Source organism: Nannospalax galili, unplaced genomic scaffold (assembly GCF_000622305.1).
Source record: "Nannospalax galili isolate Female #2095 unplaced genomic scaffold, S.galili_v1.0 scaffold77, whole genome shotgun sequence".
NCBI lineage: Eukaryota > Metazoa > Chordata > Mammalia > Rodentia > Spalacidae > Nannospalax > Nannospalax galili.
Genome location: NW_008341457.1, coordinates 2010690 through 2025872, shown reverse-complemented (window position 1 = coordinate 2025872; position 15183 = coordinate 2010690). Strand labels below are relative to the sequence as shown.

At 54.0% G+C, this 15183-nt stretch overlaps 1 protein-coding gene across 1 annotated transcript in view; it reads right to left on the bottom strand.

Moving 5' to 3' along the window:
• Positions 1–2410, bottom strand: part of Nfic (nuclear factor I C) — a 39779-nt gene extending 37369 nt beyond the window's left edge. The window contains exon 1 of the mRNA XM_008837025.3: positions 2298–2410. Coding sequence (XP_008835247.1) covers positions 2298–2300 — 3 coding nt within the window. The 5' untranslated portion in view covers positions 2301–2410. The remainder of the gene's footprint in view (positions 1–2297) is intronic.
• Between the last annotated feature and the right edge of the window lie 12773 nt (positions 2411–15183).

The following is a 15183-nucleotide window of genomic DNA, read 5'->3' as shown; positions in this document are numbered from 1 at the left end:
GGCTACGTAGCGAGTTCCAGGTCAGCTGAGGCTACAATGAGACCCCAAATAACATGAAAGAATAATAATTTGTTCTTCCCACCGTGGGTGCCTCTAATTATCCCTGACACAAGTGCATAAAGGGGAGGGGACTTGATGGTCACAATGAGCATTAACAATTGCAAAACACCGTCATGCCTGTTCAGGACCCATTCAATGACCCCAGTAAGGGAGAGAATGGAATATTATACAGACAGGCAAAAGAAACCCCCCACAAAATCTACCCACTAGAGCTGTCTCCAAGGGCTACTCAGGCAGGAGCAACAGCTGGAAATATTTATCACAACCCAAGCACTGTGGCCAGTTGCGATGGGTGTCTCATGCTTTTCTGGGAGTCACAACATCTTTACCCTACTGCACACCAGCTGTGACAATCAAACATCTCCCCTGGGACAGTCAGCTCTGTGTGAAACCCACTGTTCAGACCCCCCAAGAAAACTCAATCTTCATTTGCCAGGTTTTACTTTTTGGGGGGTGGGGCAGGGTCTCATGTAACCCAGGTTGGCTTCAAATGCACTACATAGGTGAGGGTGACCCTGAGATCCTGATCCTCCTGCCTCTACCTCCCCAGAGCTGGCTGACGTTTAAAAGAATACACTTGTAAACAGGGCGTGGTGGCGCACACCTTAAATCCCAGCGCTTGGGAGGCAGAGGCAGACAGATCTCTGTGAATTTAAGGCCAGCCTGGTCTACATCCCGTCTCAAAAATGACAAAAAAACAAAACAAAAACAAAAACACACATGTATCCTTTATAAAGTTGTGAACATGTTACTATTGCAGCATGCTAATCACAAAGAAGTGAGTTTCCGTGGTGTTTGGGATGAACCAGGGCCACGCAGACCAGCAGTCACCCTGAGCGGCATCTGTGACTCTACTTCATGTGTGCTTGTTGAACTAATGTGTTCTAATGAGACTGGAGGCTAAGGGGGGGGGTGAAGAAAGCAGACAGAGGCTTGGCCTTGGGATCTGTACTTAGAAAATTATATATAAAAATATTAAATCACACAGGGGTGGGTGTGGGGCACCCAGGGATTCCCCTCTTTAGAACAGAAAACTTCACACTGGTCCTGTATGGCTCCATCTATGGTAGGAAGACAGGGCTATCCGGGTCCACTTGGGTATCCCCAACATAGAGGAGGGGACAAAGGTTCCTAGGGGACCCCTACCACCTGCCCTAGCTCCCCCAATCCCAGCCTGGACCATCTCAGCCCAAGGATGCAGAGCCCTGGGGCTGGGGAGCAGGAAGTGACGGGCTGGAACCCTTTACCTGGAGGGATCAGTCATTTGCGGCCCAGGTTATAGGCGGGAAAAGGGCGCAGGCAGGGCCAGGCGGGTGTCACCCCGGCACCCGGAGCCCCAGTTTCTCCCCCAACACCTCCCTATGGGGACATGTGGTACTTTTATCCCGTGTCACTCAGACCAGACTGTGACAACCAACAGCGACACACACGTGGGTTCCCAGACACCCACAGACACGGTGAGGAGGGCCGCGTGGGGATCCCCCAGGAGGACAAGAAGCAGACGCGACTTGGAGCAATTCCACCAATTCCAGTGCCGTCCCCAGGGCTGCAAACAGCCAGTGTGTGGCTTTGGAAAAGGGAGGGATCTGATACGCTCAGGATGGAGATGTGGGGGTCCCTTGGGGTTGCTGGGGTGCAGCAGCCAGCCCGCGGTGGGCGGGGCCGACCTTGCGCACCTCCTCCCCCTCCCCCCCACGCCCCCGCCGGCTTCAAGTTCAAGGCGCCCGGCTCTCCGCCCTCCGCAGCGGCCATTTTCCGCTATGCAGCTCGCTGTGCTGGGGCCTCCGGGCCGGGTGCAACCAGAGGACACCCCCGGGCGTCCCTTCCTCCTCCACAACACCCCCGGCCGGACCCGCACCGCACCGTTGGGAGGGTCGCACACCACAAATTACTCTGTAAATCTGACTCGCAAGGGGGAGACACGGAAGGGCAAGTGCTGGGCGGGGGTCCGCTCCTGGGGAGTCCCGCCCTCCCTGGCAGCTCAGCTGGCTCTGGAGAGAGAGGGGACCTCCCCTCACTTGGGGTCCCCACCCAAGCTGAGCGCCCCAACTCCAGCTCCGCCTCCAAGCTAGGGAGGGGGGGAGCGATCGCTGCTCCTGCTGGAAGAGGAGGGGGATCCCCATTTCCTTCCCTTCCCTCTTCCCAGAAATTGCAACTTTCTCCCGTATCCCATCCCATAGAACCCCTAAAAAAAGTCCCCCCCAAGGCGAAAATGAAAGTGGGGGGCGGCGACGTACCATGGCGCTCTGCAGCCAGGAGGCGAGGCCGGCGCTGGAGCAAGCTTGGTCCCTGGCGAGGGGGGGCCAGAGGAGGGAGCGAGCGTGCCGGGGAGGGGGTGCGCCGTGCCCGCCCCCCCAGCCCGCAGGACCCTCCCCTCGTCCCGCCCTCCTCCACCCCCCCCCACCCCCAGGCCGGGAGCTCAGGCAGTTCCGTGCCTGCAGGCTGAGGCTGCCGCTGCGCCGGCTACCGCGACTCCATCCCGGTGCAGGGTGCAGATCCTCCTGAGGGGTGCGCGCGCACAGGCACCCACGGACAGTCACGGACACGCATGCAAACCACGCGGGGACATGACACGGTGCACCGGGCTCCTGCAGTGTGTGAGCCACAGACAGTTCTTGAGAGGGGAGGGTGCATAGGGGGGTAGGTGCTCCCCAGACAGCGGGGGTGGGGGGTTGGGGGGATGTCCTCAAGTTGTAACCGACTGTACAGACTTAGAAAGACTCTGTCTGTCATCTCCACTCACCCCTGCCAGGGGATCCCAAGGTGCAGTGTGAGCAGACAGAGGCTCTAGATAAAGCCAGACCTGGGACCCTGGTGCTCTCTTGCGGGGAGGGGTGGTCCCTTGGGGACTCCAGGCTTGGCAGGGGGTGTCGGGGTTTGGTATGGAGAACTGAGCCTCAACACAGCTGCCCCCTCCCTGCATTTAGGGGGCCTGAGGGAGACTCACCCTCCTCCTCCTCCCTGCTCTGTAGGCTCTGAGGCCTCTAGGAATCCCTAGCTTCCCACTGTGAAGATTTCAGTGGGTTGGCTCACTTTAAGACGGCTCTCCCTGGGAGGATGACAGCCTTGGGGTGCTGGTGGGCCTGCACTCAGGCTTTGGAGAACATGGAAGGTGCCTAGACCTTCCAGAACCCAGGGCTAAGTTCAGGGTGGCCCACCGAGCACCCCGGGTCATGTAGGTGAATGAGGCTTCAGCCTTGCTGGGGTCTGGTTACTCGGTCAGGGCGGTGGACAGCTGCTAGGCACAGGTGGGGGTGTACAGGGTGAACATGGAGTACCCTGAGTCAGCCAAGTCTGTGACTGCTGAGCACTCCATCGTGGTCTCCCACCTCAACAACACCCTTGTTCCACACAGTCTAGTGGGCAGTCAACCCAAACCCATTCTACGGATGAAAGAATCCACCAGAGAGGTTTCCACACCTGCCCAAGGTCAACCATCTGGGAAAGTTGCGGTGGTGGGACAAATCTGAGCATCTTCTGGTATCTGAGTAGATTTAGAATTCCCAGAAAACCATCTGACGCTAGGAGAGAATCAACTGCAAGTTGCCCTCTGCCCTCCGCATGCTGCCCCCTGCCACACGATAGATAAACAAACCTAGTATTTTTTTAAATTTGGCTTTAAGAGACAGAAAAATAAACAAGCTGTAAGACTGCCCCATGTTTAGTGCACTGGGCAAACCAGGAGGTTTTGTTTGTTTGTTTGGTCGTTTGAGACAGAGGCTCACTCTGTAGCCCAGGCTGGCCTCAAAATCATGGCACTCCTCCTGACTCAGCTTCTACAGTGCTGGGATGTCCCGCATGTGCCACCAAGCCGGAGAATTGTTTAAAATGTTAAAAACCCTGGGCTAGTGAGTCTGTCATCAGACAAGCCTTTCCACAGGTGCACAGTGGGGGGGGCTGAGACCCACCCCCACCCCTCACTGGGGGTACACTAGGCTGTCACAGTTCCCTGAGCCACACCCCAAACCACTCACTATTACAGTTTCAATAACTTAAGGGAATGGCATTTTTCTTTAGGAGAGAACCAGCCTGGCCTGGTTAGATTGTGTGCCAAAATAAGCAAAAAGAGAGCTGGGGTGGGGGTGACTCAGGTAGACTGCCAAAAGCTCAGTGGGTAGAGCCTCTCATAGCAGGAGGCCCAGGGCCCATCCCCAGCACCACATAAACCAGGGGTGGTGGTGTACACCTGTCATCCCAGCATTCAGGAAGTGGATACAGGAGGGTCAGGAATTCAGGGTCAACCTGGGCTACAGAAGGACTTCTTGGCCAGCCGTAAGTTTCTGTCTCAAACAAACGTTTCTCACCTAAAAAATGATCCAATCTACAGGGCATGGTGGCGCACACCTTTAGTCCCAGCACCGGAGGCAGAGGCAGGTGGATCTTTTGAGTTCAAGACCAGCCTGCTCTACATAGTATGTTCCAGGACAACTGGGGCTACAGGGGGACCCTGGCTCAAAAAGACCAAAAAAAAAAAAAAAAAAGAACTCATCTTAAAAATAATAAATAAAATATTTTAAGTCGGGGGGGGGCTGGAGAGATGCTCAGCAGTTAAGAGCACTGGCTGCTCTTGCAGAGGAGTTGAGTTCCGTTCCCAGCACCCACATGGTGTCTAACAACTGTCCATAACTCCAGTTCCAGGGGATTCGACGCCCTCTTCTGACCTCTAAGGGCATTGCATGACATGGGTGCGCCTACCTATATGCAGGCAATACACTCATGCACATAATATGAAAATAATAAAATAAAATAATATTTAAAAAAAAATTTGAAATGAAGCCATCTTGGGACAGGGCAGCAGCTGGAGCAACAGTCATGTAGGTACCCAGCAGGCAGGGATCGCTGGGCAGGGGGAGCCCAAAAACATAAGCAGTGTGGGCATAGACATGAGCACGGGGTGACACAGCATGGACTGTGTGACCACTTGGGGTAGCAGCGCTGACTCTGCACCCCTAGGTAACGGGTGACACATTGGGACATGACAGAACAACAGAGCGAGGGACGGAGGCCGGACACCCTGGACCAACCTCAAACCATGCCGGGAGCCAGGGCTATGCCCGACACCTGCTGAGCCTGCAGATTTTGTACAGAGTCCGAAGTGCCCTGGGCCTCAGTTTCCCCGTCCACAAAAGGGTGTGGAGGTCTGAGGCTGAAGGGCACCTGTGTGGCCGGGGGTACATTTTGGCTAAGTCAATGTCAAAAGCATATTATATTATATATTATATTACTATTTTATGTATTTTAACAGGGTCTCAAATAACCCAGGCTAGCTTCCTACATAGTCTTATGTAGCTGAGGATCATTTTAGTTCATTCAGTCAATGTAGAAATCACTCAATTATTTTATGCCATGTTTTACTTTGTTTGCTTATTTTGACAGGGTCTCATGTAGCCCAGAGTGGCCTCCAACATCCCTATGCAGCCCAGGATGACCCTGGACTCCTGATACACCGTGCCTGACTAGACACTTTTTCTTTTCTGAGACAGGGTCTCCCTGTAGCCCCAACTGGCCTGGAACTCACTATGTAGACCAGGCTGGCCTTGAACTCACAAAGAGCTGCCTGCCTCTGCTGGGATTAAATGCGTGCTCCACCACACCTGTGACATTTTCAAATATAAACTCATCTAACCCTTGGGATGCTTTTCCCACAATCCTCTGTTTTTCAGATGGGTAACTGAGGCCTCAAATGTTTGCCCGTAGGCGGGATACATCATAAGATTGCTTGCAGGCAGGTCACTAAAGTCTTACATTTTCTTTTTCTTGGGCACCTTGCCATTCCCAGGCACTCAGGGGATGTTTAAGTTTGCAGAAAATGGCCAGACGGGTTTCGGAAATTGCAACATCAGACCAGTAGGGACTCAGTGTCCTGGGTGACAGGGGGGTGATGGGCATCTAACAGAAAGCAAGCAGGTGCCTCAACCTGGAGAAACTGAGGCAGAAAAATGGCGAGGCCCAGGGTAGTTTGGGCTACATAGCTCGGAGAGCCTGTCAACAAACTACAAAAAAGCTGAGAGAGAGAGAGAGGAGAGAGAGAATGAATCAGCGCCCTGCTTCCTTCAAATCCCTGTCGTACATTAACTCAGGGGTCACTAAACTCTTTTTTTCTTTATTGTAAAGAACAAGAGAGTGGACATTTTCATCTTTGTAAGCCAGAGCAACAGTGTGTGCCAGTTACACATCTGTCCCAGCTGGGCCGAGGTGATGCCTGCCTGGCACATGGGAGGCTGAGGCAGGGGGATTAGCTTGAGTTCAGAGCCAGCCTGGGCTACAGAGTGAGTTTTAGTTTGGCCCTCTTTTATAGATGAGGAAACGGAAGGACGGAGAGGATGAGTAGGTGATCCGAAGTCACACAGCAAAGAAGCCATGAGCCTGAGATTTGGACTTGGCGAAGCTGAGCTAACAGGAGACCAGCCCTTCAACTGGCAGAAGAAGCAGGTCCACGCCAGAGGGATTCCCCAGAGCCCAGACAGGTGGCATCAGACCCATTTTACAGATGCTGAAATTGAGGACAAATTAACTGTTTCCGGGTGCGTGGGCCAAGCTTCCTAGGTTCACATTCTGGTGGCCGCTGGCCAGTGGGAGAGGCCAGGCTGGGTCCAAGCCTCTCAGCCCCACACTTGGGAGGTGGAGGAAGGAAGATTAGGAGCTCAGGGTCATCCTCAGCTACACTGGGAGCTTGAGGCCTGGGCCACATGAGACCCTGTCTCAAAAAGACCAAAAACCAAAACAAACAAACAAAAAAACCAAACAAACCAAAAACCAGATAAATGTAAATAAAGTGCATTTCTTTCGGCGGTGATGGGGGTGAGGCCTCACACATGCTAGGACACTGCTCTGATATACGTCCCCAAGCCAAGGTAATTTTTTGTTAAGCCACAAAGCACAAATTATCAGTGTTTCGATAAAAAATTGCACAAACATCACTATTTTTTATTTTTAGCCTCTGGCTGTACAACCTCCAGAGGGTGTGGGCTGTCCCAGTTGTGACCTTCCATCCTCTGAGGGTGCGCCCCTGTGTCAACAGGGCTGGGTTGGAGGGGGTCTCTTTTCCACAAATGGGTGCTATTCCTCAGTTTCCCTCCAGGTAGGTCCCAGAGGCTTCTGGGACCCTTTGACCACCCAGAGTTCAGGGTGTCTCATATGCAATAAAATCTCTGATCTGGGGTTTTGTTGACACAAGGGGTGGAAGCCACCGGGTGGGGCCCAGGCAGAGGACACTGCCGGCCATGCAAATGCCCCGGGGCAGAGGACGGGGCCGTGCAAAGGTCCAGGGGTAGGATGGAGCCCAGGGTGTTGGAGGAACAGGGAGGTGGTCCTGTGTCTGGAGCAGAACAGGTGGGGGGGAGGGTCTGAGAGGGAGGAGGGGAGGGAGGGGCCGGCAAGCCCTGGAGGCTGCCTGGAGGACTCAGGCTCTGACCCTGGGCCCCAGGCTGTGCGCGAGGAGCTGCTGGTGCACACTGGCGCCCCCTGGCTGCTCCGGCCTGGCTGAGTCAACTCTCCGGATCCCACCCCTGGATCCGGAACCCGCAGCCCCGCAATGCTACACTCAACGCACGCGACTGGGAACCGCCCCGCCCCGCCCCGCCCCGTCGGGCTTCAGCTGGAGGCGGGGCTCTGGTCTTCCCCACACGCTATTGGCTGAGGGCCAACGCACCTGGCCTCTGATTGGACAGCCTCTCTCTTCCGGTCTTTGATTGGCCGGTTCCGGAAGCTGCCCCTGACACCGCAGATCCCATCTTTAGTCCTGGCACTGGCAGGCCGCTGGGCCTTTGCTCTCGTCCTGTGGGCGCCCTGCGGGGCCGGGTGGTGACAGCAACTCAGACAAGTCTGACTCACCTCCTTCTGGTTTTTGTTTTTTATTTTTTTGCAGCCATGGCATGTCTCCGGCTTCTCTTGCCAGTTCTTGAAACCTGGCATGGCCCAGGGTGCCAAGTCCCCAGCCCTTCCCGGGTGTGGTGTGCCCAGCCTCGCCTGCGCTTGGATTTGCTGTGTGACCTCGGGCAATGCCCTAGTCGTCTCTGATCCTTCCTTCTCTCCTGCGCTAAAGGAGAATTCAGGGTCCCTCCTCCGGGCCCCAAGTCCACAAACCTGTCCTGTGGTTGAAGACAGTACACAGGAGGTGCTCAACTAATACACCGTCCTGGGCGAGTAGCACTTTTTATGGAGAGGGAAACTGAGGCCCACGCAGGGGTTGGTGTGCTCCAGCACCCTGGGAGTCGGGCACACAGCCTCTGGCTGGCCCCTGGGACCCACAGGCTGGCAGACCCCAGTCCCACCCGTGTAGGCGGGTGCCCTCAACTTTCCAGCAAGGTGACATCATCTCAGAGCCTCCTTCACCTCGCTTGAGAGACCTTCTGTCTGGAACCTTCCAAACTGCCAGGGAAGAAGGAAGCAGAACAGCAAGAGAGACTGGAGTCTGACAACCAGCAGGACCTCTGGCTCTGCGGGTGAGTGCAGTAGGGAGGGGCCTTACCCTCTTTTCTCTCCATCTCTGCACACGGCTCTCTTCAGCTAAGGAAACAGCAGAGCTGTAGCCAAGCACATCCTCTTCCCGGCCTGTCTGCCCGCCGGGCCTGGCATGGACAACCGGGCGTGGGCACCGGAGCCACCTGGAACCTGGGAGCTGCCTGCACACGCCGGCCCGTGCTCACCTGCCTCAGCCCCGAGGAGCCCGCCACCCCAGCTCCAAGCACATCTTCCTGGCATGTCACACTGCAGAGAGGGGAAACTGAGGCTGAAGGAGGCCAGGAAGGGTGCTGAAAAGCATGGTGTCCGCATGCTCCCCATTTTCCAGAGGGCCTTCATGCCTAATACCCACCCCCTGCCAGTGCAGATCTGTCACTTGAAGGCTACTCTGTGTGCCTCAGTGTCCCCATCAATTAATAGGAATGGGCATACAAAGGGTCCTGGCTGTCATTTGCTTTTTGAGCTCTTTGGTCAGTCCAGACCAGAGATGACTAGACAGCACCCGAGGGTCACACAGCACCTGGGCCTGAGGGAGGAAACCCAGGCTGGAGGGGCATGGCTGGGAGGAAGGTGGGTCAGGCACTGCCCCCTGGGCAAGTGGTAATGACAGGAAGTCAGTTGGCTGCCCTGGGAGGCAAACGTTGGCATGCAGGTTTCCGGTAGCGATGTGGGTTGCACAGAGGGTGGAAGAGGCCCGGAAACTGCAGCCCCCCCATCCCCATGGAGATTTGCAGTGTGGGACATTCAAGGTTTACCTCTGGGGACCCCCTCCATCGGGATGGGCAGGGAAGTGGGGGGACACACCCTACTGGAGTCTCGACACCCAATCCTGCACCTGACAGGCTTTAGGACACTGGCCTCAACATGCCCAGCTGAGCAATGGAAAAGTGTGTGTGTGTGTGTGTGTGTGTGTGCATGTTTTGAGACGCTCTCCCTGTTGTTGCAGCTGTCCTTGAACTCGCTATGTAGTCCAGGCTGGCCTTGAACTCACAGAGATCCACCTGCTTCTGCCTCCTGAGTGCTGGGACTAAAGGCATGCACTACCACACCTGGCTTTGTGCGGGGGGTGGGGGGGTGTCAATATCTGAGAAGTGCAGTTATTCAGCACCTACTGTGTGCCACACATGCAATCATTTAGCACCGATGGTACACCAGGCCCCAAACTCATTTCTCACCACCGCACTTTGCAAAACCATTTGTGTTAAGACAAAATGAGGTCTCCAATTGATTCCAGGTCCTGGGCTGGCCATGCAGCAGGGCCCAAGCATCGATGTGCCATAAGCGTCGACGTGTGGGTGGCACAGTCCCCAGAGTGCCCTGCCCCTCATCTCCAGCCTTCCTACTGGGCACCTGCCCAGCTGGACTCAGCCACCTGAAAGAGTGTCCTCCATGGAGGATGGAGGGAGGGACAGACAGACAGATGGAGGAGGACCCAGGGCACTGTCACCTCCAGTGGTTGCCAAGGAAACCCAATGCATGGAGGACAACAGTACATAGAGATTACATACAGCCACCCTCCCTCTGTTCAATTCTCCAGGCCTTGCCCCTGTCTGTCCCTCTCTAATCACCTTGTTAACAGGCTGTAGGGGTGGGCCGGTCCCAGCCCTCCTGTGTTCTGGCTGGTCCCTTTCTACTCCAGCAGGGTACCCAGCAGGTTCACTGTGTCAGGGCCCTGATCCCACGCCTGTCAATCTGAGCTGCGGTTTCCTCCCAAAAGGGAACACATGTTTAGAGCCCTGGTTAAAGCTTTTTGAAATGTGTGATTATTTAGTACCAACTGTATACCAAGTGAGCTATTAGTTGGGACCAACTATGTGCTTGGTGTGCACTTGTTTAGTGTCGACCATATATCAGGCCCATCCAAATGAGGGAGTTGATTCAAAAGGCCAAATAGTAACTGTTCAATGGTTAAGTCCAACAGGTGTGCACACCCATCCACACCCAGCCATGGGGACACGTGGGTGCAAGTGAGCCTGGGGGTTCATGGTGATACAAAGTAACCAGGGGAGGATCACCAGAGGTCTACTAGGCCCAGGAGAGCACCTAAAAAATAACACCTATTGTCACAACAGACCATCTTCACTACATGAATGGGAAAAACCGAGGCACAAAGCCTGGGCTCTTCACCCAGATCCATGTGCTGTGGATCGAGTGTGGAGCCCCAGGCCTTCCCTTATCTGTGTTTCCAGCTGTGTACGGGACTTCCATCTCCAAGGAGGTGGTGCTCAACGCTAACCACCACTGCCAGCCCCAAACCAGACAGCTGATACCAGGCTGCTCAGACCAGATTCCCCAGTGAGGGGCTGGGGGCGTGGCTCAGGGTAGAGTGACAGCCTAGAATCCCCCAGTGAGGGGCTGGGGGCGTGGCTCAGGGGTAGAGTGACAGCCTAGAATCCCCAGTGAGGGGCTGGGGGCGTGGCTCGGGGTAGAGTGACAGCCTAGAATCCCCTGAGAGGGCCTGGGGCTTGGTTCAAGGGTAGAGCATCTGTCTAGCTGGAAGGAGACCTTGGATCCATTTTAGAACTGCAAAAAGAAAAAGTTAGGTACTGGAGTGATGGCTCAGTGGCTAAGACCACTCACTGGCTGCCCTTGCAGAGGACCCAGGTTCGATTCCCAGCACTCACATGGCAGCTAACAAACTTCCTTAACTCCAGTTCCAGGGGGTCCAACGTGCTCCTCTGACCTCTGCGGATATCAAAAACAGGTGGTGCACTAACATACATGCAGACAAACACTCACACACATATAATGAATTTAAATTTAAAAATTAAAAAAAGAAAAATTTTACACACACAAAAACTGTTGATGACTTTTCAAATGTGCAAACGTGACACCGAGAGCAGACACTGTTTCAAGCCCTCGCAAAAACTGACGCGTTTACCGTTGGCCTGAAGCACTTTACCTTTAAAAGCAGATTTTTGGAACAAAAAATTAAGAACAAGGTTCCAGCTCAGCCTCGGGGCGACGGCGGGAGTCGTGGTCCTGGGCTGCTCTCTAGCGGCCACATAGGCGTGGCAGCCCGTGCTGCAGATTTGAAGGATGTTTTGCATTGAAGAGAGAAACCAAAGGCTTCGCACCTGCCGGGCCCATCCCACAGATGCCCGCCTTGAATTGAGGCTTCAGCCAGCCGGGGACGCTTTCCACCATGCGGAAAGGTCCTGGGACAGGTTCCCAGCAACACAAACAAACAACATTGAAACATCCCTTCCTGCCTTCTCTTTTGTCTGGGTTTTAAATCACCAAACTGGCTGCGTCAGATACTCCCGGGGAGCGATTTTTGTCGGCACAGTCTTTGCTTTGATCTGTTTAGCTGGGTTGAGGTGTCCTGGGTCCACCTGGGTGCTGAGTGGCATCCACAGCCCCCACCCACTCCATGCCAAGAAGTCCCCAGTGATAGTCTCACGTGACTCTAGACATAACTCAGGGTTCCCTGGGAGACAGGGGGCCTCATGTAGCTCAGGCTGGCCTCAAATTCACTATGTACCCAAGGATGATCCTGAACTCCTGATCCTTCTGGCTCCACTTTCTGTCATTGTGCTTGGTTTATGGGGTGCTGGGGATGGAGCCAGGACTCATGTATGCTAGGAGAGCACTTAAACAACTGAGCTGTAAGGATTCCACCAGCTGAGCCACAAGCACCCCATTCACTTAGCTATAAGCACCCTAACCCACTGAGCCACAAGCTCAAGCACTCTACCCACTGACCTATAAGCACACTTCCAACCAGGCTATAAGCACTCTATCCATCAACTGAGGTACAGCCTCAGATCCAAATTCCTCTTAATTGGAAACAAGTATCCTATAAATACAACTTTCTCAACAACCTGAAATTTCTCTCCCAGAGCATAACACAGCAAGCGTCCCTGAAATCAAGGTGGTCCTTCCAACAGCCCAGTTCATCCTCCTCCCAGCCTTATACAGAAAACATTGTTAACATGATTCCCAGAGATGGAACTGAGACACAGAGTGGGAAAGTAACTCACTCAGAGACACATGGCTGCTGGGGTGGGTAAAGGAAATTTGAGTTGTAAAACCCTTACATAAGCCGGGCATGGTGGCACACACCTTTGATCCCAGCACTGGGGAGGCAGAGGTAGGTGGATCTCTGTGAGTTCAAGGCCAACCTGGTCTACATAATAAGTTCCAGGCCAACTGAGGCTACAAGGAGACCCTGTTTGAAAGATTAAACAAAAACAAGCTAACAAAATAAAACCTTACATAGACCCCTCCAGGTAGAGTGGAAGTACATGTGGCTGTTAGATATGGGAAGATGCTCCAAGAGTCATAGCATAGAGGATAGACAGCACCCTGGGCTTCAGAGACTGCAAGTGCAAAGGTCCTGGGGCAGAGCCACAGGCCAAATGGGTCTGTGCAGAGAACATAGGGTCCCCTGCCTGACCCTTCCCCACACCCCAATGCGGTTGGCCCAGTGGCATCATCTGCCTCCTCCAGCCCATATGCACTGATTGTAGGGAGCATCTCCTGTTCCCGAAGATGGGATGGCATGGCGCAGACTCCACCCCAGCCACCTCCAGCTGGTAACAATCCCCACAAACGGATCATTAGGAGCAAGGCTGGGGCGGCCGCTGCTCAGCACACAGTCGCTATTTAATTTTCCACCGATTTGTCTGCGGTGGGTCCCCAGCCAGGCTCTGTGGGGGGTATTGTCCCCCATCCCAGTGCCAGAAGCAACAGTAAAAAGGCCAGGCAAGGAGAAGAAATCAGGAACGACTGTGGACCTTAGAAACTCCACTGTGGGGCAGAATGGAGGGACTGGGGGGCTTATTATTATTATTTTTACTATTACTACTACTACTACATTTATTTGTTTATCTGATGGTCAAAGAACAACTTGAGGGAGATGGCTTCTCTTAATACCGTATGCCTGTCAGAAATCAAACTCAGGGTTTCAGGCTTTGCGTCAAGCACCTTTGCCCACTGAGTCCTTTTGCTGACACTGGGCTGTGATATGGAGCATGAGACTTCAGGGAGAGAATTTCTAACTCAGGTGCCACGAGACACCTAGTTATCAACATACCAAAAACCCGTACACTGATACATGATCCTGAAATCCATAAATGAATCTAGCATTCCCTGACTCCACCACGTCATTGCCAAACTATGAATTAATCTCCACATTCATTGACCAATCCATCCACACAGATAGACAAACATTTATGCTACCCACCCATCCACCCATCCACCCATCCACCCAACCACCCACTCATCCACTCACCCATCCATCCACCCGCCCATTTATCCATTCCTCCATCTACCCACCCATTCATCCATCCATCCATCTATGCATCCACTCACTCACCCTCACCCATCCATCCATCAATCCACCCACCCATCATCCATCACCCATCTGCCCATCCCGGCCTGCTGATGTCAAGCCCCAGGTGTCAGAAGTCCTGGTTTGGAGTCTCTCCCCTCTCTGCTCTCTGCACACTAACAAGCGGTCACTGATCCATTTGTTTCTCCCAATGCAAAACACAGGAGATCACAGCACCCAATGACGGTGTCTGAGGGTGTCACCAGTTCCAGGGCTGCCTCGGTCCATGGTGCTGCCCCTGCTGCACTGGCCCTGCTCTGTCTCCCAAGTTGGGGCTCCCGCCCTTCCCTCCTCCTGCCAACATCCCGCCGGGCGCTCCAGGGAAACATTCCGTGGTTTGCAGCAGACTGTCCGGCTCCTCGGAACCTCAGATGTGGGCAGAGTGGGCGGCGGCCTGGCGGGCACAGGCTGAGGGCTGGGGAGACAGAGCACCCCCTGGACCCTGAATGCTGTGTGCACAGGAGGTGGAGGGTGGTACAGACTGGCAACCAAGAGGCTGCAGGGAGCCAAAAGGTGAATGAGGAGGAGGCCACCTGTCTAACGTCTTCCATAGTTCCTTAGGGCTTCTGGTCTTAAAGCCCAAGTCCTCCCCGTGGTTCCCTCGACCCTCCTCCTCTCTGCCTCTCCCATCCTCTGCTCCAGCCACATCAGCCTCCTTGCTGCTCCTCTAACATGCCAGACTCTGTCCTGCCCCAGGACCTTTGCACAGCTATGCCCTCTGCCCCAGGGCCTTGGCATGGCCATGCCCTCTGCCCTGGGGCCCACTGCCCTCTACCTCTCCAATCTTCTTCTCTCCACTCTGGCTTGCTAACCCCTCTCATCCTGTCCTAATTCCTTCCCAGACCTCATCCAATGTGAAATTAACCCACACATTGCTCATTATGAATGTCCTGATTCCTCCTACCCAGCCATGAGCACAGGAAGGGCAGAGCTGGGTCTCCCTGGTTGGCTGAGGACACATAATCACACTCACAGAATAGATGCAGCAACCATGGAAGTTCTTTTGGGTTCTGACCACAATCCCCCCTGCTTGGTTTTCATGGCTGTTACATAGTTCCTGACCCACCTGGGGAGACTTTATCATGACAACAGGCTTTAGCCCCCTTTTATGAATGAGGAAACTGAGGCAGAGTCTGCAGAGCTTGTTCTTTAAACAAGATGAAGGAAGGAAAGAAAATATTACAGACTTTAAAGGCCCAGGGCACTTATTCCTTGGAGAGTTTCTCTCTCTCTCTCTCTCTCTCTCCCTCCATATATATATATATATATATATATATAATTACCGGTTAGTGTATCTCTTATGTTCATAGGTCTAGTGCTGACCA